General features: G+C 42.6%; 1 protein-coding gene across 1 annotated transcript; it reads right to left on the bottom strand.

The window, feature by feature from the left end:
* Positions 1-4,542: 4,542 nt before the first annotated feature.
* Positions 4,543-14,532, bottom strand: LOC108411416 (CMRF35-like molecule 8). Its single transcript, XM_037543184.1, has 7 exons — positions 14,339-14,532; positions 13,857-14,168; positions 13,250-13,573; positions 8,860-8,895; positions 6,698-6,796; positions 6,053-6,093; positions 4,543-5,624 (listed from the first exon to the last, which is right to left on the bottom strand). Exons 1-7 carry the CDS (start codon positions 14,376-14,378, stop codon positions 5,289-5,291), a joined length of 1,188 nt encoding a protein of 395 aa, XP_037399081.1. The 5' UTR covers positions 14,379-14,532; the 3' UTR covers positions 4,543-5,288.
* Positions 14,533-23,496: the final 8,964 nt, after the last annotated feature.

Here is a 23,496-nt window from a genome sequence, read left to right on the forward strand (position 1 = left end):
TTTGTTTATTCTTCTGCCGTTTCTTTGCCGCGTAACTAGTCCCGCAGTTTTCGAGATATCGACGCCGTTACAACTCCAGATTGTCCGGCCTGATTGTGTGATTTAAGGTGGCAACACGTAGGTGGATCTCTTTGACTGTTACACTGAAGACTTGTCATCATCTCACATGTGCCTGATGTGCGTACTGGAGGTCATCAAAGGTGCGAAATCTCTCATCCGGTTCATATGAACCAATGTTGTTGATGCTTCTAGGAAACTGCCACAGCCTAGTTCATTGAAATGCTTTCTAAATGTCTCCATAGAGAGTCACAACTGATGGTGACATTCTCCCCTAGATGACCAGCTACTGTCTTCATTATGCTCTTGCAAAAAGTATCATAAACAAACTAAATTGGTTTATATTAAAACCCATTTCCAAAAAGAATGGGATGCTGTGCAAAATGTAGTGCAGTGATATGCAAATCATTTAAACTCTACATTTCATTCCAAAACAGTTAACTGTTAACTCTGTAAGCATTTCAGCTGGTCAACATTTCGGGGTTTCATTTGTCATATTTTTCACTTCATAATGTGACAAATGTTTTCAATGAGTGACAGGACTGGACTGCAGACAGGCCAGTTTAGCATTTGGACTCTTTTCTACAGAGCCTATGCTGTTGTTGTAATACGTGCAAAATGTGGTTCTTACTGAAATAGGCAAGGCCTTGCCTGAAAAAGACGTCATCTGGATGGCAGCAAGTACAGCTCTAAAGCTTGTATATATCATTTATCATTAATGATGACTTCACAGATGTGCAAATCAGTCATGACGTGCACCCCCATACCAACGCAGATGCTGCCTTTTGAACTCTACGCAGATCACAAACCGGGTGGTTCCTCTCCTCTTTAGCCTGGATGATGTGGCATACAGAGCAATTGCGCAGTTTAAGCTTCTTACCAGGTAGTTGCTAAGGTGTGGTTCGACTGCTGCTAAGGTTTAAGTTTTGGTTGCTAAGGTGTTTCTAGGAGGTTGCCGTAATGTAAAAGGTGTTTACTGAGTGATTTTAGGGGGTTGCCAAGTAGTTGCTAGACAATGTTTAAAATGAATGGGAGTCTACAGGCAGAAGAAACATGCTTTGCAATAACAGGATTTGGGTGAGGGCAAAAACAAATGGCACCCTAAGGAAAGAAGAAAGGATGACAAAAATGGCGAATAGATGAGTGTAGGTCAGAAAAACATTGAATTAGTGCTCGGGGTTTTGCCCTGTGATACTATAGAAGGCATAAATGTGTCTATCGGTTGGACAGAAGTACAGTAGATGGGTGTGCCACTTCTGCACCCCATTTATTTCTTTGGGGAAAAAATGTTGCAGTTTGCTGGATACAAGCACACCAGTCCCAATCGGAATGAACATACTATGGTTGGAATGTTGTTGATATCTTGAACGTTGTGGGATGAGTAAGCGGATAAAAATTAGAAACATCCATCCATCCATTTTCTAAGCTGCTTCTCCGTCAGGGTCACGGAGGGGATGCTGGAGCCTATCCCAGCAGTCATCGGGCGGAAGGCAGGATACACCCTGGACAGGTAAAATTAGAAACATTTTCTTGTGAAATATTTTCTCTTGGCTTCACCCTGGGTAGATAAGTAGAGTTTAACTTGCATTTGTGGATGCAGCGACAAACTGTGTTTCACAGAAAGTAGTTTTCGGATGCAATGATTTCCACTACAGAATCATGTCTGGTTTTAATTCGGTGCTCCATGAGGATTACAACTAGCCAGTTTTGGTTTTTGACCTTGTCCTTTACATACAGAGATTTTTCCAGATTCCCTGAATCTTTTAAAACAATTATGGACATGGATTATGAAATGCCTAAGTTCTCTGCTATTGTATGCTGTTGTTTTAGATAATCTTAATAGAAATTATGTTAGTTGTGTTTCAGTTTCTTTGTAAACATGAACTTTAAGTGCAAAAACAAGTCATAGTAGCATCATATTAACATTTTCTCAAGAACATACATGCACAGTGCACAAAACGATTAAGTCAAGATAGTGGATCTCAGCTTTACAGTCCCCACAAATGAGGGGTGGAGCCGTGTGCTGAAATAACTTCACAGAACACAGAACTTGCCCTTCCCCCACCCGGCAGCCGTGGTATATTGTAGTTCCTGACTCCTGCTAGGAGCAGTCATGGTGGTCTATGGCCCTGTGTCAAGTTAACCAGATTAGGTGGTTTGGGCTTCCTAGGAGAGTGGGTTACTCATTTCTCAGCATAAACTGAGAACCCTGCACCCATTGCACCCACTTAACAAGCAGTTCAAGAGGCAGGGAAGGCACCATGTTCCCATTGCATCCTCTAGGACAATGCTGATCTACTGACAGTCATTCAAGACATTCATCAATTTGCACTATCCCGTCTTTTAGAGAGGTAAAAGTAAATGAGGCCTGTTGACATAAACAGTTCTGTGATCGCTGGTCCTGTACTTTGTGTTTGTTTCCTTTTTCTTTGCCATGTGACACATTGCTTCACAGCTCCTCCCACCACCATTCAAATTCAGCACAGACCACATGTGACGGGACACTAGGTTCTATCTTTCTCATACTGCTACTATCCCTTTTGTTGGCATTTGCTGTAAATCAGTAGACTCTCAAGCAACAGATCCCACAGTCCCTGTTGCTTGAGAGTCTAATTGTTTTCACCTTGATTCATTTGATTAATAGAAAGTTCACGTCAACTCCACAGTGAGAACTGAAGTTTAGGCTTTGCAACTGACACTATAACACTGTTTGTCAGTACAGTCACTGACCTGAGATCAGGTAATGGACAAAGTTATATCTTTCACTGCCTGTAGTTTAGTCTGATTTCATCGTTTCCTTTTAGAGGCAGAGAAGGTCAACCTCATAACCTCATATCTCCTCCCACTAACCTCTGTGGTCATTAAATGGTGAAAAAACGCACACAAAAACCAACCAAACGTATAACATGAGTGCCTCTGTTGAGCTTTTACTTCTAGTGTCACATTTTGATGCATGTCTGCAGCAAAGCCAGATAGCAATATGGTGATGAACCCTTCCACTACGGAGAATCCACCCCACACAGATTGTAATGACCCCGCTTGATATTTTACACATACCAGACAGAATTCAGCAAGCTGGTCCTCATATGTGATTCATTTTGCTATGGGATTTTAAACATACTATTGTTCCAAGTAGCATCTGCTCAGGTGTTTTGCAAGCTGCAGAGATTTTGACTTGTTTCAAGCCATCTGGATTAGTAAGAGACTGTGCAGCCACCTCTCCTCTTTTGAGCACTGAATGGAAATGCCCTAGTCTTGTGCAAAAATAGACCCTGCTCATCTAACCCTGTGCATGATGCTACCATGACATTTCAAGAGTTCTGTTGAGGAGTTGGCAGCAGCAGTATCTACATCAAATTAGACTTGCATTCAACCTTATTCAGTACTGAGATGGAGATAAGTGAATCTTTCTCAGTCACTTTGACATCACAAGTGCCTCATTGTATCATTGCCCAATGCCGTACTGTAAACAAGGCCCTCTGTAACATGTTTCATTGAAATTTATTCACTATGTGGACAAAAGTATTGGGACACTATACATAACATTTTCATGACATCCCATTCTAAATCCATAGGTATTAATATGGAGTCCCACTCTTCTGGGAAGCTTCCATGCAAGATGTTGGAGAGTGTCTGGGGGAATTTTTGTCCATTCATCCTGAAGAGCATTTGTGAGGTCAGACAGCTGTTGGATGAGAAGGCCTGGCTCACAATCTCTGTTCTTGCTTATCCCAAAGGTGTTGGATGGGGTTGAGGTCAGGACTCTGTGAGGGCCAGTCAAGTTCTTCCACACCAAACACCCAGTCAGGCATTTATGGAGCTGCTTTGCTCACTGGGACTCAGTCATGCTGGAACAGGAAAGGTTCTTCCCCAAACTGTTCTCACAAAGTTGGGAGCATAGAATTGTCCAAAATGTCTTGGTGCTGAAGCATTAAGATTTCCCTTCACTGGAACTGGAAGGGTTCTAGACCAACCCCTGAAAAACAACCCTATATCATCATCCCCCCTCCACCAAACTTTACAGCTGGCACAGTGTAGTGAGGTGGGTAACGTTCTCCTGGCGTTCACCAAACCCAGACTCGACTATTAGACTGACAGATATAGCAGTGTGATTCCTCACTCCACAAAATATTCCACTGCTAAAATTTCCACTGCTCCAGATATCAGTAGCAGCACTTTACTCCCAAAAACTTTTGTCAAAATAGTTTATCTATTCAGTAATTCTGAAGGAGCATATCTGCCAAATGAAAGCAGTGAGTTATGAGACAGACTGTATATTAAGACAGAAATGTCAGATGTTTTTTTGCCTGAAGATACACCCGGAGCCCTGAACACCTCACCCTCATGTACCTCACCACTGTTTGTTAGTGATCAAACCTAACTCTTCTTGTATAAACAATAAGAGCATTCACTGTGATTGACTCAGCTGTGGTTATGACTCCTGTCACTGATCTTTCAGACAATGCATAAGAACAAACAGTGTGGTATTTTTTGTATATATTTATTTGAAGCAGATCACGTTTTAGTGGCATAAAAAATTCAGACAAGGACTGAAACTTCACAGGAAAGCCTCAAGTTTAAAGTTTAATATGCACCTATAAACACTAAATCAAGAGAAAAAAGGAGATTATTTGGTCTCATCAACGTCTCAATATTGAAAGCATCAAGTGTACCATGACTTAAATTGCTCCTCAGATCTACAGTACAATCTAAAATAAGCAACTGAGTGTAAAATAACCGTAAAATAATATTTAAAACGTTAGTAACATAGTTTTGACACATCCATCTGTGAAATCAACATTTTATACTGGCACAAAAAACACAGTTTGTTTTGATCCTATCACAGTCTTAAGCCGATGACCACGCAAACGGCCAGATACCTGGCAAGCTCTGAAATTTTCTTAGCAAGTAAGCATGTGATAGAATTCAAGGTAACATTGCTAAAGTTACATGGAGCAAGCAAAGACAAAGCTCTATATACTGCACTTGGTGATGCCTCTACCCCTAGCATATTAATCAATGGAGCAACATTCACACATTGAGAGGCTGTATATTGACCTCACTGAGATCGTCGGTAGGATCAGAAGAGATTCTGGGTACCTGTGTAGTAGCATGAACTGTATTGGGTAGATCAGAGGGGGTAACTGGAGAGCTAGTAAGACTACCTGAAGTATTTCAAGTAGCATGTACTGTATCCAAACAATCAGAGGGCATTGGGGGTAGTTGGGCAGTTACATATAAGTCTTAGGGGGATGAGAGGACGTTGTGGGTAGTTGGGCAGTAGCATACACTTCGTTGGGAGGATCAGAGGGGATTGTGGGTAGTTGGACGGTAGCATACACTTCATTGGGATGATCAGAGGGGATTGTGGGTAACTGTGCATTTACATATACAGTCTCAGGGGGATGGGAGGGCATTTTGGGTAGTTGGGCAGTGGTGTATACAGAGTTTAGAGGATCAGAGGGATGTATAGGTGGTTGAATAATAGCGTAAAGTGGTGTATCTTCAGAGTCTGATTGTGGTCTGAAGTCTTGAATCTCTTCATAGACACACGCAGCAGGAGACATCTGTTAAGGAAATACATACACTGGTCTGATTTGGAATGGAAAGGAAGAGTTTGTAACACTGTTTTCTACTCAAATATTCAATGATGCAAGACAAATTATCGATCAGATGTAATATAGCACTGGAATTAGATCAGGGGTGCCCAAAGTTTTTATCTTTGGAGGTCCAAACTGCAATATTTGTGGTGAGTCCAGGGCAAAAAAGACAAAACAGAACAAATAAAGAAGACAGGTAAAGGGCCCAATCAGACGTCTTCACTGGCTAAGTTAGGCCCATGACCCACACTGTGGACAGTCCTGATTTAAAGTAATATAAAACAACAGAATTCAAAACTGGAGTGCGCAACATGAATCTGGCAAGAGGAGGTGAAATAGAGCTTAATTCATTCTTTAGCCCAGAGACACTACAGCACACACATTCAGGTACTCACTTCTGAATTGATTCCTTCCTCGCTGCTGTTTGATGAAGAGCCTATGGAAAGACAAAATCATGTCAAAGCTAATTTACATAGTGCTTTTTACAACAGGTGTCGCCACAAAGCAGCTGCACAGAAAAATATGGGTCCAAGCCCCCAGTGGTGACAGTGGCAAGGAAGATTTCCCTAAGAGGGAAGAGCCCCTAAGAGGAACCAAGAGAAGAACCAAGGGTACCCATCCTTAAGGGTACCCATACAATATGTGGGACACCCACATATTATGTATCAGAATATTGAGAACAGCTAGCCTTAGCTGTCTTTATAATGAGGCCGCATTTGACCTGGAGCACCGTGTAAAGAGACATTTCGGCCCTAAAGCTGAAAAGTTGAAGCCTGATTCCGGTTGATGCCGCCGGTGTGTCAAATTAGTTTCAAAATATGACTTATAGTCTTATTATTTACTAATGACATTTGTTTTACATGAATGATGAAGGTCAGACTATCAGGATAGATTAGATGTAGTTTTTATGTCATGTAATGGGGTTTATGTTATCGGGTTTTTTTTAACATTGATAGGTCTTTTAAAATATACATGAACTTCATTCATATCAAGGTGAATCGATGCAGTTAACCCAGAATGTGTGTGCAAATGAACTGAACCTTTTGCCTGGATGCATCTGAGAAATATCAGTGCTAATCCTCCGATCAGCAGCAGCAGCAGAGCCACACAGGCACACACAGTGATGGTGTTAGAAGAACCTGGAGAGACACAATGGAAAGATGGAAAATGCTGGACTTGAGCGCAACACATATTTCCATAGACACAACAATGACAAATACAAATCCTAATCAAAATTACTGATGGAGACCAAAACTAGCACTCAGTTAATATTAGAACTGTAACGAATTATTAATGTCAGTGTTTTGACAGGAAAGCGAAAGTGTGCAGGGCTGGGGATCCAACTGGACCAGGTTTGGGTTTCACTTGGATAAGGAATAATTGTAATTTTCACGTTGTAACCTCGTTCAAGTCTGACTGACTGACTGATTAGATTTACTGAACCTGAACTGAACTGAATCTGTGTAACTATCACTAACTCTTCCCAGACCCTTTAGTCAGTAACAGAAGCACTGGAGCTGTTTGCTTCCAGGTGTGAGAGATAATACAGAGGTTCAGTGCTTATGACAAAAAGAGATTTATTTAAACTGATGTCCTAATCTAATTAACAGACACTCATGGGTTAAGTATAAATAGCTCTTCCACACCAAACTCACCCAGCGCTGCCTTTATGGACCTTGCTTTGTGCACTGGGGCTCAGTCTTGCTGGAGCAGGAAAGGTTCTTCCCTAAACTGTTCCCACAAACTTTAAAAGCACACAGTTGTCTAAAATGTCTTGGCTCTGCTGAAGCATTAAGATTCCCTTCACTGGAACTAAGGATTCCAGACCAGCCCCTGAAAAACAACCCCATATAATTATCCCTCCTCCACCAAACTTTATGGCTGGAACAGTGCAGTCAGGCAAGTTACGTTCTCCTGCCATTCACCAAACCTGGACTCGTCCATCAGATTGCCAGACGAAGAAGCTGATTTGTTACTTCACAGAATTCGTTTCCACTGCTCCAGAGTCCAGTGGCGACGCTTTACACCACTGTATCCGCTTGCCATTGAGCTTGGCGATGTAGGGCTTGGGCTCAGCTGCTTGGCCATGGAAACTCATGCCATGAAGCTTCCGGCACAGTTTTTGTGCTAATTTTAATGCTGGAGGAAGTTTGAAATAAAGCCTTGGCGACTTCATGCTCTATGTTCCTCAGCACTCAGCGACATGCTCTGTTACTTTATGTAGTCTGACACTTCATGGCTGAACTCCTGTGGTTCCTAAATACTTCCACTTTTCAATACTACCACTCACAGTTGATTGTGGAATATCTAGGAGGGAAGACATATCATGACCTGACTTGTTGGTGGTCGGTGGCCTCCTATTACAGCACCATGCTTAAATTCAGTGAGCTCTTTAGACCTTTTCTTTCACAAATGTCTGTAAAGGCAGACGGCATGGCTAGGTGCATGTTTTTGTACACAACACCGGCAAAGAGAACATTAGAAGAGAAAGCACCATGTCAGCTAACAAGGTAGAGTCACAGTACAGGATTTTATTACCAGAGGTCACAAACTTTCAAGGCTTTATTGGCGCGAGATTGGCAAAGACCTACCAAACTTTTGTGGTGTGAGATGAATTTATTTCTATTTCTTTTACTAGCCTGAAACATTCTGCCTGAGAAAGTCCTGCATTCCTTTATCTCTCACCAATGAGTAAAAGCCAGTCTGAGATGTACTGTTATCCGGGCTTTTGCTTGGTCTCTCTCTCTCTCTCTCTCTCTCTCTTTCTCTTCCTCGCTTCCTCTGACAATGTCTTCTTCAGGCTCTTCGTAGCCTCTGCCATGATATCCTATCTGGGAATATCAGGCTACTTCTCATAGGTTAAGGCTTCCCTACCTATTTAAAATATATACTGTTTCACTATAGCACCATTTCAGGCTGTTCTGGGCAGTTTTGCATAGCATTTTCATACCATTTGGAGCCGAATTTGGAACCAAAACCCCCATCCCCCCCACCACCACCATCACCACCATAGCTGATGCCAGTACTCGTGTGGTGCTTCCCTGTGCATCTATTCGAGTGTCTGTGCAAATGCTTCTGTACATCAGTCCCCAAAACGACCAATGTTTTCTACTGTATTTTTCCATGCAAAGAGCTAAACATCAACGGATATGAATAAAATATACAGACGCTCACATTAAATGAATTAATGGAAAAGTCTCACCAGATGGATTTGTGTGTGTTGTGCTTCCTGACTTTGCTGTGGTGCAGTCCGTAGTGTCCAGTGGTGTTTGTATGTTGACAAATATGCAAAGAGAAAAAACAGCATAATCCATGTTAATGTCCACTATAAGCTTAAGCAGCAAAGAATGTCAGAATTTTAGTGTTTTCATATATTTGTGAAGACATTCGGGCATGGCATTAAAAAGGCAGCACACAACGGATTCTAATAGTCCTCTATATATGTGGCTGCTGCAGCTTGGTGTATGCAACAACTGAGGACATTAGACGACTGAATGTTTGTACAGAGTGTTTTATCGTTAAGTTTATTTTACACTAGAAGGACGCCAAGCATGGCCTTCTCAGCTGGCCTAGTTGTAACACTTGAGTAACACAACACAGCGTTCATCGCTCCACCATTTCCATTTAAATAAATGTTTTACTATCTTTTATCAGGTCCGATTACATCCCTGGTCAGTTGATTGAAGAATGAGGCCAATTGATTAAACAGCGGAATAAGGTGTGCTCTTTCTTTTTGGAATGGAGGTCTGCATCCACACCTTTTGTGGATAAACTTGGTGAACATTGAACTTAAAACCCTCCACATAACACTGACATAGCCATGCCATGTGCTTCATGCTGTCAGGGTTTTTCATGACAGATTATGTCAAGTAATATCACAGTCATTACCAGTAATTGTTATGACAGGCGCTATCATGTTGAATGCCATGAATAGATTTTTTTCACATGCTAAGCTTTGCTCAGTGTATAATCCCATTTCCAGATGCTCTGCAAAATGGAAATAAAATCAGAATGCAATGATACTCAAATCATTGAAACCCAGTGTTTGAAATAGTAGAAAAACTACATAAATGTTTTGTTGGGCACAAGAACACTTCAGAAACCCATTGTGAACATAATTCATCGCTGCAGCCACAAATGCAAGTTAACACTCTACCATGCAAAGAAGAAACCACACATATACAGGATTCAGAAATACTGCCGCCTTCTCTGGGTCTGAGGTAATTTAATATGGACTGTTGAAATTCTGTTTGGACGCTGTGTCCTCCAGGTTAAAGAAGAGAGGAACCATCCAGCTCGTTACCCATGCAAAGTTCAAAAGCTAGCACCCGTGATGGTATGAGGGTGCATTAGTGCACATGGCATGGGTGACATGTACATCTGTTTTGGAGCCACATGTCCTGCCATTCAGACGACGTCTTTTTCAACAAGAGAATGTCAAACCACTTTTGCGCAACAGCATGGCCCCGTAGTAAAAGAGTCTGGGTACTAAACTGCTCTGCCTGCAATCCAAACCTGTCACCACTGAAATCATTTGCTACTTAAAATCCTACACCTAGCAACAATGGGAAAACATTTCACTTTGAAAACTACTGTGGTCTCCTCGGTTCCCTGAGTGTTGTTAAAAGAAGAACCGATATAGCACAGTACCCCAATTTTATTTGGTGATTTGCATATCATTGCATTCAGTAGTATATATTTATTATTCAGTAGTATATATTATTTATTTATCTAGTAGTATATATTTTGTGACAGATACATATATGAATTATAGACTGTGACATCTTAAAATCCCTGTTGGTGCAGCGGCCTACAGACACGTTATGTCACACGTCATTATAATTACTTTATGATGCTGTCAGAGATGTTGTAATAACATCTACACCAATCATGATGGAATTCATTCTAACCATCTCCCTGCGACAGACTGAGGGAATGTTATAGAGAGATTGCTGAAAGTTTTTCCTGTTTATTCTGGCTTTCCAAAGATTTCTCCTCAGCTGGCTCAGCTCTTCAGACTCACGATGCCAGAGAGCCAGGATGCTATAAAAGTTCACACCATTCAGGATTTTTTGTTGCTGTTTTTACAACAACCATGAACCACACAGCACACCATGGATGGAATTTGCCTGTCGGGGTGCTTTATGGACTAACAGTGTACAAACAGTGGCTCCCAGAACATGTCAACAGTATGGCGGCAGCAACATGTGTGAAGTTAATCAAATACTTTATATTGTTTTTCATATGACTTTTATTTTGACTGTGACAGTAGTGAACTGTGACAGTTAAACCATGGCCCTCTGACCCCCCTCCGCTCCTAAAGTACTGCAGAAGTGAAGAAAGTAAAATGAACATGATAGTTCAGCTCTAGAAACCCAATGAACAAATAGCCCAAAGAGGGTTATCAACTAAACAAAACTGCTAATTTCTTGGGCAAAATGAAAATCCTCCTTACAAATAATCAAATCCTTGTACAAGTTCTGTTCTGAAAATGCAAGACAGTCACGGCTTCCTACCACGCAGAACCAGCAGCGTTTCATACAAGCCTTCACATCACAACGGCGCTCACAGCAAAACAGCCATGAGAGTCAGAGAGTCAGAGATGACTGCTTTCTCAAATGACCCTCCACATTACACAAACAGTGTCTGTAACGGGCAGAATAAAATCAGCTGGCACGGCGGAGTCATAACAAAGTCCATCCCCCTGTCCTTTTGGTTGGAGTGGTTGATGGAAGGCTCACACAACTGATTCCTTGCTTTTAAATTAATCAACAATTGCTTCCCAACCATTCTGATGACAATGGGCCGACTTGGAAAAACTTCCTAAATCACACAATCCCTCTCTGGCCCAAGACCCACTCGCCGCACCACACAGCAAGCACTCGCACCCTGTCGTTCAGGGGTATCGTGGTGTAATTGCTGGAGTTCTAATGGCTCTCAAAAGCCTCCTTTGTACCAAATTAAGCTATAGTGTAAGTCGTCCTTTCCCGATTAACTCCAACTTTTCGCTTAAAGTTGGCAAAGACAATAAATTCACAGTGACATCTTCCTCACTGGCATTAAAGTTCCACCATCATCCAACAAGCTAGCTAGCTTTTTTGCCAGCTTCATCTACAAAGCCAGCATGTCTCCACATTGGGCAGAACTTGGCATAAAGTTAGCGATAACAAAGCCCACCTCTTCAGAGGAAAGATATGATTGATCAATTGTACTGTCATTTAAAACTGGTCTCTCATTGAATTAATAACGCTTGGCCTTCTGTAAATTTATAGCTGGACCACCAATCACCAGCATTCTTTCCAGCAACAGCAGATACGGCACAATTCTGATAAAAGGAGACAAAGAGACTTCTTTAATTTAACCCGTCGTATTCCTGATGGTTCCCCTCTGCCCTGTGATAATCAGAGATGTCCAGAAAGGCAACATCTCTACATCTCACAGAATAGTTTAACCCAAACCTCAGAAATATCGTTTAGACCATTTCAAGCCTGACAGACCACCTGGGAATTCTGTATACACATTCCATTCTTTTCATTCACTGTAAGTATTTCATTTGATAACGTTCAGGAATGATTCACATGTTCAAATGGTTTGTTAGGTTTTCTGTTTCATTTTCATTTGTTCTGATGACTAAACTCACTGTATTTTGCTGCATAATATGCGGAATGCAGAAAAATCAGCTTTGACCTCTTGACATAAGCCCCAAAATGAAAAGCAAAATGCTTCACATTGCTCACGTCATGCAGAGCATGTTTTAAAATAAAATAAAAAGTAAATTAATATTGATACTGTGGCACTGGTGAAGACGGGGACGCAATAAAGGTAAATGCTCTTTTATTGAATAACAGCAAAGGAGAACCGCTTCCCAGTGCTGACTAAGCGTCTGGGATAGCAGACAGGTCACTTTTAGCCATACGATTAGACACTAGACCCACACAAACTACCCACAAGCCAAACCTGAACAAAGAAACCGACATTTACACACATTCAGCTAGAAACAGCAGCTAAAACAGTGAATATTAAAGTCTCTCCTACAGCGAGTGAAGCACCTCCCGAGAGCCACTCTGTATAGCCACTCTGTATGGCCACGTTTCCCGCCCAGCTTGGCCAGTAACAGATGTCAGAATATGACCAAGTGACATTATGAGCAAATCTCATACCAGGAAAATCTGCTCATGATGTTAGGAGACGACGGCAGAGCAAAGCTATCACATTATCTACTTCATCACAAAAGTGAATGACAATGAAAATGAAATATGTTATTAATCATTTTCAGATTATGGAGTTTCAGAAAATGTGTTGATGTTTATTTCAAGTCATGTGTTCTTCAGTGTTTATTCTAGAGGTTGCTCTGCTAAGATCTCTAATTCTGAAGGCGGGGCTATTCAGTCCTGTGGGAATGTATCTGGTACAACGGTGTGAGCTGAGTCAGTGGCTCGGATACAAGGAATGAGGAAGTAGCCAGAGAGTCTCTCAGCCTCGGCCTGAGCGAAAGCTTGAACTGGCTATAGGTCTGATGGCCCATTTCTGCATGGTAAAGCTGTGGTCAGTACAGCTGTTGAGAACAGTAGTAATAAAATAATGAATCTCACCAGTGACCTGCAGCTGAATCTCTGTGTAGAAGGACTGATAACTGACTGACTCTCCTTCTCTCCACAATCCACAGTAATAAACTCCTCCATCAGCTTCTCTCACATCACTGATCCTCACACTGACAACTTTAGATCTTCTGTCATCAGAGATGGAGAATCTGCCTCTCTGAGTCTCTGTGGTGTCCATCATTGTAGGAATATGATGAGCATCAAGTTTGTAGAAGTACTTGTTGTGACTCTCAAACTCCTCTGGATATGAACAGCTGATGGTGACCGTCTCTCCCACATAACCAGCCACAGTATTTGACCCCAAATAACACGGATCTGTTCATCACACAAACTGAATTAATATATTAATATATTTACTGATTTGTTTTGTCAAATCTTGACTGCAGGAAGGAATTATGCACAATATGTGAAGGATTGGCAAAATAACTGGATTTCACTGTAAATTTGCTTCAAAAAATGGCTGTGGCTCAGTATGTCTATTGGAATTTACTGACTCTGCTCAGTCTGGAATCATGAAAAATGTACCTTTAATTTTTATTTAATGTGTTAATTTTAAATGGTAGACACATTTAAACAAACAGAGTCTGAAGGTTCTCACCTCTGATCACTCGGAGGTTAATCTGATGACTCCAGCTCCCAGCCTGTCCACACTGATATGTTCCAGCATCCTCTGAGCTCAGCTGTCTGATGGAAACTATAATGGTTTTATAAGAGTCATCAAAGAGCTCAAATCTGTCTTTCTGAATCCACGTGTTATGCTGTTCATACTCAGCAACTATAATATAGTCACACTCAGCTTGTGTTTTCATTTTGCAAAAAGACGTCTCGCTCCATTCGTAGTCACTGTGTTTGCAGTTGATTGTGACTCTTCCTCCCAGGAAGCCGATGACATCAATACCAGCTGCTGCACCTGCCAATGACATTCAGCATTTCACTGATCTCTCTGATCTTATTAAGAACAGCTCCTCCTCCATCATGTAAATCCTGAATCTAACTCTGGTCAATATGACCTGGAAATATCTCTGTTCTGTAGTTTAACCGTCTGTGGTTTCTACTTTATTCTGAAGCAGTGAATCTGACCTGAGATCAGGTGGAGGGTGAAGATGAGGAGAATCTTCATTCTGGTCTAAACTTCAGTCTCAGTGATGTTCATATAAACTCCAGTCCACCGTTTTCCAAGGTCAGTCCTGTACCGTTCAGAGGGAAACGGCTTCTTTCAGTGTTACACCAAACACTGTTGCGTCTCTGGCTGGTGTTGGTCGTTTCCTGTTTCTATAAAATGAGTCATATGTATTCGGCTTCATAGCTCCTCCCACCAACACCACTAACCAGCTTCACAGCTCCTCCCACCAACACCACTAACCAGCTTCACAGCTCCTCCCACCAACACCACTAACCAGCTTCACAGCTCCTCCCACCAACATCACTGGCCAAACACCAAGAGTAAGAGATAAGGAGGGCTGAATGTTGGTGTATAGTATATAGTGATATATAGTCTTACTGTGTAAGGAGAATGAACCTAATGTCCCTTTTCACTGCTCCCTGGTCTACATAGGTACAGTCCAGCCTCACTGACCTCACCAGTGTAACCAGACTATAAGACATTCCCACAACAAAAACCTGTCACACTTGGGTAATGATTTAAAAGCACATATAATATTGGTGTGGTCAGTCCACTGCAGGTCTACTGTATATATCCACGATGAATTCAGTACAGTGATTAGACACTGTATGTAAAAACTACAGTAGTTATTATATTTAGCTTTTCTTGCCCTTCTGCCCCTTCAGTAAGTGGTCATATGTCCAATTCACATATTTACACTTCATTTCTCTAATGAACAGGTTTATGGGGCAGTCATGGACTGGAGGTTAGGGAACCAGCCTCGTGACCGGAAGGTTGCAGGTTCGATCCCCAGAGCTGAAAGCACATGACTGAGGTATCCTTGAGCAAGACACCTAACCCCTAACTGCTCCCCGGGCGCTGTGGATTGGGCTGCCCACCGCTCCGGGCAAGTGTGCTCACTGCCCCCTAGTGTGTGTGTGCTCACTAGTGTGTATGTGGTGTTTCACTTCCCGGATGGGTTAAATGTGGAGATGAATATGTCAGACTACACCTGCCTTACAATAGTCCTCGCCCCCGAGGACCACAGAGTCTTTGGACAGACCTGGGAGCTGCCCTCTTCTCCTGGGCCATGCTGGGGTGGGGGGGGGGCATTTAGGCTGATGGCGACAGCTGAACACCAGCTCTGTGGCATCGTCTCCATCAATGCCCTGGTGCAGAGAGTCTGAAGTGGGACCTGTGACTGCTGCAGAGGCTCGTCTGAACCTTAGCAGTACCAGTGGCAGCAGTGGTGCTCCTCACGGCCACCGTTCACCTTCAGCTTCACTGATGCTGGATGGGGTGCTGCTGTGCCCTGGAGATCCTACAACCATCTCTGACGCTGCATGTTCTGCTAGAGTGTCCTTCACTTTTCCCACATTTTATGTTACAGCCTTATTCCAAAACGGATTAAATTCATTTCTTCCCTCAAAATTCTACACACAATACCCCAAAATGTCAAAGTGAAAAAAGTTAGTTTGAATATTTTGCAAATTTATTAAGAATAATAAACAAGCCTAGCGGTAGGAGAGCTGAGGCTTCAGCCGGAAGGTTGCGGGTTTAAATCTCACTACCTGGTTGTGTCGCCTCCCGTTGCTCCAGGTGTCACTGTGCTGGTCTGCTCCTCGATTTGGGCAAAGTTCAGCAGCAGAATGACAGATTTCCTTTGAACATGACGTCAGAATATGACTGATGCCCTCATGTACACCAGCGCATGGAGCTCCTTACTGCACTGCAGCTCATCTCTGCACAGTTGAAGTCTGATGAGGATGTTTGCCCCACCACAGTCCCTGTTTGCTCACTGCTGCTGCTGTTCTTCTTGACTTCCCCCTCAGTGTTAGAGCTAGTCTACTAGTCGGCAATAGTGCTCGCAGTTCTGCCTCGGCCACTTCTGCTTAATTAAATGCTGTATCTACAAAAGCCACGCTGCACAAATCAGCAAGGCTTCAGACAGCTGACCGGTACTTCCCGTTCTACTGGCCTACACACAGAACAAAGCGACTAGCCCGTCTTCACATAAAGATTCCTCACAGAATGAACTCAGAGAGAAACTTAAAGAACAACCAACCCAAAATAAACCTGCTGTTCAATCTGAATAGAGGTACACGTCCTCGTTTCTACGCTCACTGTCCACTTTATCAGCTCCACTGACCGTATAGTTCCACTCTGTAGTTCTACAGTTACAGACTGTAGTCCATCTGTTTCTCTGATACTCTGTTTCCCTGTTCTTCAGTGGTCAGGACCCCCATGGACCCTCACAGAGCAGGTACTATTTGGGTGGTGGTTCATTCTCAGCACTGCAGTAACACTGACGTGGTGGTGGTGTGTTAGTGTGTGTTGTGCTGGTATGAGTGGATCAGACACAGCAGTGCTGCTGGAGTTTTTAATTAAAACAAATGAAATCGTAGTAGTGAAGGCGGGGCTCCAGCGTGCAGGTACTGGACAGCACTACAGTGGAATTAGTTTTGAGCTTGTCCTTCATAGTTGTGCCCTATTCATGAAAACAACTGACCTTTTCTTTTCTGTCTGAGTGCAACATTTAAAAGAACGTGAAATCGAGGAGCGTTGACTGCCGTCTGTTTACCAAGAGATATCAAACTGTTTACAGGCAGTACGAAACAGAGCGTCCAATAAAAACACATGCAGCCAACATTTCAGTCTGGACGGCTATGAAGGTGACCTGCAAGCAGAGTTGTGGTCGTCAGTTTCAGTTCTTTCAAATTCTGTTTCAGCGCTTTTCTTTATAGTTCATTCATTCTTTACTTAGATCTGTGATGGACTGGCGACCTGTCCAGGTTGTGTCCTTCCTTCTGCCCGGTGGCTGCTGGGATGGGCTCCAGCACCTTCCAACGACCCAGTAGGATAAGCGCTTTAGAAAATGTATGTATTCATTACTTATTTACTTCTTCTTTTTTAGCTGTTTGTGTCATGGAAGTTCCATTAAACAGCGGTTTGATCTAAACGTCCACAAAGAACCTTTTTCTAAAAATAAATTCTTACTCAGAAAATTTGAAACGGAACAAAAGTTTCAGCTTCAGTTTTATTTATTAAACTGAAAGTAAGAAATGAAAAGACAGCAAAATTAGAAACAAACAGCTCATAGAAACGTGACCATATAAAAGACCCTGAGATATAGGAAAGCTCATTATTCACCACAAAGTCAGAACTTACTAAAAATGACAGCATCTGACTGACGTTCATTTCAAACAGACACTTCTAATACAGTCAGAGAAAACACGGCACAGTGAATAAGAGCACAGCATGACATCATAGGAGGGTGGAAATGTAATTCACGTTCTAGCTGGAAAATATTTATAATAAAATAAATCATTAAAAATCTCTAACTTATTAAATGTAATACACTGTGTTTACAGATCTACAGTTGAGTTTAACAGGTTTCCTCTGATTTCCACACGTGGATCTGAGTGGAAAGCCAGAGCTGGAAGGTGTGTCATGTTTTTTTCATGATCAACACAGAACAGAACTGCAGTCTATTGCTGCGGTGATTTGGGATTGAACAGGTTAGACAGTGGAATCTGGAGGAGCTCAGTAAGTGCTGGAGTGTCAGCTCTGGTAGGGTCAGTCTGGCAGCTCTGTGTGAGAGTCTTTTGAAGACCAAATGATTTAACAGGTGGAATCAGGTGAACTCCTGTTTATTTGGAATGAACACATACAGCCACACCAGCCTGTTGTGGGTAAAGCAGAATACCCTGGTTTATTGTTTAAAATTGACTCAGTATTTGGTAATAGGGTCTAATTCTAGTAGATTAATTCTGGTTTATTTATATTGGGGTTTAGAAACTGGTAGACTGAATCTGATTGGTTGGTGTTGGGGGTTACACTCTAGTAGGCTGAAACCCATTGGTTGATGTCAGGGTTTAGGGTCTGGTACACTGAACCTGTTTGGTTGGTTTTGGGGTTTAGACTCTGATTGGCTGAATCTGATTGGCTGGTTTTGGGGTTTACGGTCTAGTTGGCTGCATTTGATTGGCTGGTTTTGGGATTTAAGGTATGGTAGACTGAATCTGATTGGTTGGTGTTGGGGTTTAGACTCTGATAGACTGAATCTGATTGGTTGGTGTTGGGGTTTAGACTCTGGTAGACTGAATCTGATAGGTTGGTGTTGGGGTCCAGGCTCTGGTAGACGGAATCTGATTGGTTGGTGTTGGGGTCCAAGCTCTGGTAGACTGAATCTGATTGGTTGGTGTTGGGGTCTAGACTCTGGTAGACGGAATCTGATTGGTTGATGTCAGGGTTTAGGGTCTGGTAGTCTGAATCTGATTGGTTGGTGTTGGGCTCCAGGCTCTGGTAGTCTGAAACTGATTGGTTGGTGTTTGGGTTTAGGCTTTGTTAGAGAATCCCTTATTAATTATTTTGGGTTTAGACTCTAGTAGCCTAAGTGTGACTGGCTGAAGTTGGAGTTTTGACTCTGGTAGACTGAATCTGATTGGCTGGTGTTGGATTTTAAATGTTTCTAGACTGAATCTGATTGGTTGGTTGTGGGATCTGGAGGACTGGACCCATGTTGATGTCCTGATAATCATTATCAGTCTGACATCATAATAACATGTGGGCACTGCTTCCCATTGAGTAAACTGACTATGGTTAAAACAAGACCATTATGCATAAAATGACAATGAATTAATAAAGTTTCTGTTCAATAATCATCAAATATATAATCCATGGCCTGATCACAAACCTCAAAAAACACAATTTATAGTTACAACGATACATTTACTGACAAAGGACTGAGCAGCTCTAAGTGCTAAAAAGAGCATTCCTAAACATTCTTTTTTCAAAAACAATGCATTAACAAATCCACAATAGTTTAAAGGTGTATTCCACTTTCTTTACTCACTGTGTTGTTTGTTGGTGGTCTGGTGATGACCGAGGCTGTAGAATGAGAGAAATCACAAAGTTAATCACATCGTCCTTGTGCACCATGAAAGTGTAATTATTCAAAGGCAGAGGTAGACTTTGAATATCTGATGAAATAAAAAATGAATGGTCAGAATCACAGCCAGAATCTTTATCTACCTGGTATTTAATGTGGAAACAGACAGTGCATAAACAGTCTGTGGGTAATATAAAGGATGTTAAACCGTAGTATGGAGTGACAATCATGCAGTAAAGTGTATATAGACAGTATGGCCAGCTACAGCTGAAGATGTGACCAGTATTCTATAATATATTATATATAATATTCTATATATACACCTGGCCAATAAAGCTTGATTCTAATTCTGATTTAGAACCCTTGCTTTCACAAAAGAACCCTTGAAAAAACTAATCTTTCTTAAGAGTGACCTTGTTATTTCTCTACCCAGAATATAGACAAGTCCTCAGCTAAGCTCCCCCAGTGAGTAAGACTGTTAAAGCGTGGGCTGAAGAAGCAGATTAGTGTGGTTTGGTAGCTCCAGCTGGGAGGTCATCAAAGATGCTGCTGTACAAGAGGATGGTGCTGGAGGAATGTCTCCTCTAGCCCTTGTGTTGAATATATGGGGAGATTGTGAGCGCTGATAGGTGCACGAGCAGTTGTCTGAAGTCATGTGATTTCCTGAAGTATTGTAGACAATGGAGTCCGTCATGCACTTCGAGTCTGAAGGAAGTTGCTCGGTCAAGTGATCTCCCAGGAGAGTCTGGGAAATGAAGTCCGTTCCTTCCGTGAGTCATCCCAATGCGAGACAAAACCCCAATCAATAACCCAGGATAGGCTATGAGGTTCAGTCCATGCTGTGTGCCTGACCCACTGCATTTTCTCAGGCAGCAGTTATGTCTACAAAAAGGCCTGGTATGACCTACGTAGATTCAGTCAAGAGATAAACAGACTTACACTGGAGCATCACTACAACACCAGAGACCAGGCGCATGTAGAAAGGCCTGAAACTGCTCACAGATTCTCAAAATAAACATAGAGGAGTGGCCACAAATCAACTTCCACTCTGCTCTGCTGGATGAGCTGAATGACCTCTATGCTCACTTTAAAACCCTCAAGACAAAACCACAGAGGAGCTTTCCGGTGGGCAAGCAGACGCAGGGGCCAGCTGCAGCACTGAAGAAGAGGCTAAGCAGAGTAAAACCACAAAAAGCAACAGGTGGTGGTGCACTCAGGTTATGTGCAGCAGAGCTGGCTGATGTCTTTAGTTCAGACATATTGGACCTTTTTTAGCACATGCTCTAATTCACACCTGCTTTGAGACAACAACCATTGTGCAGCAAAGTAAAGCAGTCTTGTCTTAACAACTACAAGCCAGTTGCAGAGACTCTAATTGTAATGCAAATCTTTGAAAGACTCATCTTGGCTCATAAACAGAACAGTGTACTGGATACACTGGACCCCCTCCAGTTTGTGGATCTGTAAAAGGTACTATTTGCAATGCCATCCACACAGCTTGACTACAGCTTTGCGTTCAACACCACAACACACCAGCATGGACTGGACACAAGCTGGGACACAAGCTAGGACTGACACCCTCCTTGTGCAACTGGGTTTTAGATTTCCTGATGGGCAGACCCCAGTCTGTCAGGAGTGGAAACTACATCTCCTGAACATGGGTTATGAGCACAGGGTCCCCAGAGCTGTTAACAATACAAAGGAGATGATTGTGGACTATCCTTCATAGGTGGTCAGAGGACAGTGATTCTCAGTCCAGCAGCAACAGTGAGGCATCTAAAATCTCCAGCAGCACTGCTGTAACTGGTCCTCTCACACCAGTGCAGCACACCACCAGCGTGTCAGTGTCATTGCAGTGCTGAGAATGACCCACCACCCAAGTAATACCTACTATGTGGGGGTCCAGACCACTGAAGATCATGGTGACGAAGTATGCAAGAAAACAGATGGACTACAGTTTGTAACTGTAGAACTACAAAGTGCCCCTGTAAGGTCAGTGGAGCTCATTAGATTTAATGAATGTAGAAACAAGGTAGGTGTACACACACACACACATGCCACACCCACACACACACACACCCCACACACTCTAAGATGCTTATCTTTCTCTTTTGCAGGAGGACCTGGAGCCTATCCCAGCAGTAATTGGTCGTAAGGCAGGATACACCCTGGACAGGTCACCAGTCCATCGCAGGGCCGACAGACAATTTAGCCAATGTCCAGTTGGCCTGACTGCATGTCTTTGGACTGTGAGAAGAAACCCACGCAAACACGGGGAGAACATGCAAACTCCACACAGAAAGGACCGAGGTCACCCAGCCAGGGAATCAAATCCCCAGGCCCTTCTTGCTGTGAGGCGCTACCCACTGCATCACCATGCCACCAAGGTGTATAACATAATACATAACATAATATAAACATACACTATATTGCCAAAAGTATTCGCTCGCCTGGCTTCACACACATATGAAATTGAGTGATATCCCATTCTTAATCCATACAGTTTAATATGCTGTCGGCCCACCCTTTGCAGCTATAACAGCTTCAAGTCTTCTGGGAAGGCTTTTCACAAGGGTTAGGAGTGTGTTTATGGGAGTTTCTGACCGTTCTTCCAGAAGCGCATTTATGAGGTCAGACACTGATGTTGGACGAGAAGGCCTGGCTCACAGTCTCCACTCATTCATCCCAAAGGTGTTCTATGGGGTTGAGGTCAGGACTCTGTGCAGGCCAGTTGAGTTCTTCCACACCAAACTGGCTCATCCGTGTGTTTATGGACCTGCTTTGTGCACTGGTGCGCAGTCATGTTGAAACAGGATGGGGATGTCCACAAAACTGTTCCCACAAAGTTGGGAGTGTGAAATTGTCCAAAATCTCTTGGTGCTGAAGCTTAAAGAGTTCCTTTCACTGGAACTAAGGGGCCGAGACCAACTCCTGAAAAAAATCCCACACCATGATCCCCCCTCCACCAAACTTTACACTTGGCACAATGCAGTCAGACAAGTATCGTCTCCTGACAACCGCCAAGCCCAGAATCGTACATCGGATTGCAAGGTGGAGAAGCGTGATGGGTCACTCCAGAGAGACAAGTCTCCACCGCTCTAGAGTCCTGAAAAAGATGTCATCTGGATGGCAGCAAGTATAGCTCTAAAGCTTGTATATATCATGCAGCGTTAATGATGCCTTCACAGATGTGCAAATCACCCATGACATATGCATCAATGCACCCCCTTACCAACACAGATGCTGCCTTTCGAACTCTACGCAGATCACAAACCGGGTGGTCCCTCTCCTCTTTAGCCTGGATGATGTGGCGTACAGGGCAGTTGCGCAGTTTAAGCTGTTTGCTATGTGGTTGCTAAGGTTTGGCTCAACGGCTGCTAAGGTTTATGTTTTGGTTGCTAAGGTGTTTCTAGGATGTTGCAGTAATGTGATAGGTGTTTACTAAGTGGTTTTTAAGGAGCTACCAAGCAGTTGCTAGATATTTAAAAAAAATAAATGGGAGTCTATGGGCAGAACAAACATGCAGTTTAGTGGTTTTGGGCAAAGGAAATAACAGGATTTGGGTGAGGGCAAAAATAAATGGCACCCTAAGGAAAGAAGAAAGGATGACAAAAATGACGAATAGATGAGTGTAGGTCAGAACAACATTGAATTAGTGTTCTGGGTTTTGCCCTGTGATAGTATAGAAGGCAAAAAGTGTCTTTTGGTTGGACAGAAGTACAGTAGATGCCACTTCGACACCCCATTTGTTTCTTTTCTTATTTAACAACAACTGTACAAAAGCTGTATGTTAGATCAAAAAGCTGGATACAAGCACACCATTCCCAATCGGACTGAACATTATAGAGTTGGAATGTTGTTGATATCTTGAAATTGTGGGATGAGTAAGCGGACAAAATCCAGCAGAAAAATAAGGAAAAATCTTATTAAGAAATATTTTCTTGTGAAATATTTTCTCTTGGCTTCACCCTGGGTAGGTAGGATGGCCCACCCTCTTCACCTAAGTCCATGTGAAATGAGCCTGGGCCCAGAGAAGCCGGCAGTGTTTCTGGATACTGTTTATGTATGATTTCTTCTGTGAATGGTAGAGTTTAACTTGCATTTGTGGATGCAGCGACAAACTGTGTTTCACAGAAAGTAGTTTTCGGACGCAATGATTTCCACTACAGAATCATGTCTGGGTTTAATTCGGTGCTCCATGAGGATTACAACTAGCCAGTTTTGGTTTTTGGCCTTGTCCTTTGC

This window comes from Pygocentrus nattereri, chromosome 12 (assembly GCF_015220715.1).
Source record: "Pygocentrus nattereri isolate fPygNat1 chromosome 12, fPygNat1.pri, whole genome shotgun sequence".
Taxonomy (NCBI): Eukaryota; Metazoa; Chordata; class Actinopteri; order Characiformes; family Serrasalmidae; genus Pygocentrus; species Pygocentrus nattereri.

Coding starts and splice junctions, on each gene's coding strand:
- LOC108411416 (XM_037543184.1), bottom strand. CDS start 14,378: ATGAAGATTCTCCTCATCTTCACCCTCCACCTGATCTCAG. Junction 8,896..13,249: donor GATTCAGCTGCAGGTCACTG/GTGAGATTCATT, acceptor ACTGCACCACAG/CAAAGTCAGGAAGCACAACA. Junction 6,797..8,859: donor AACACACACAAATCCATCTG/GTGAGACTTTTC, acceptor GTGTCTCTCCAG/GTTCTTCTAACACCATCACT.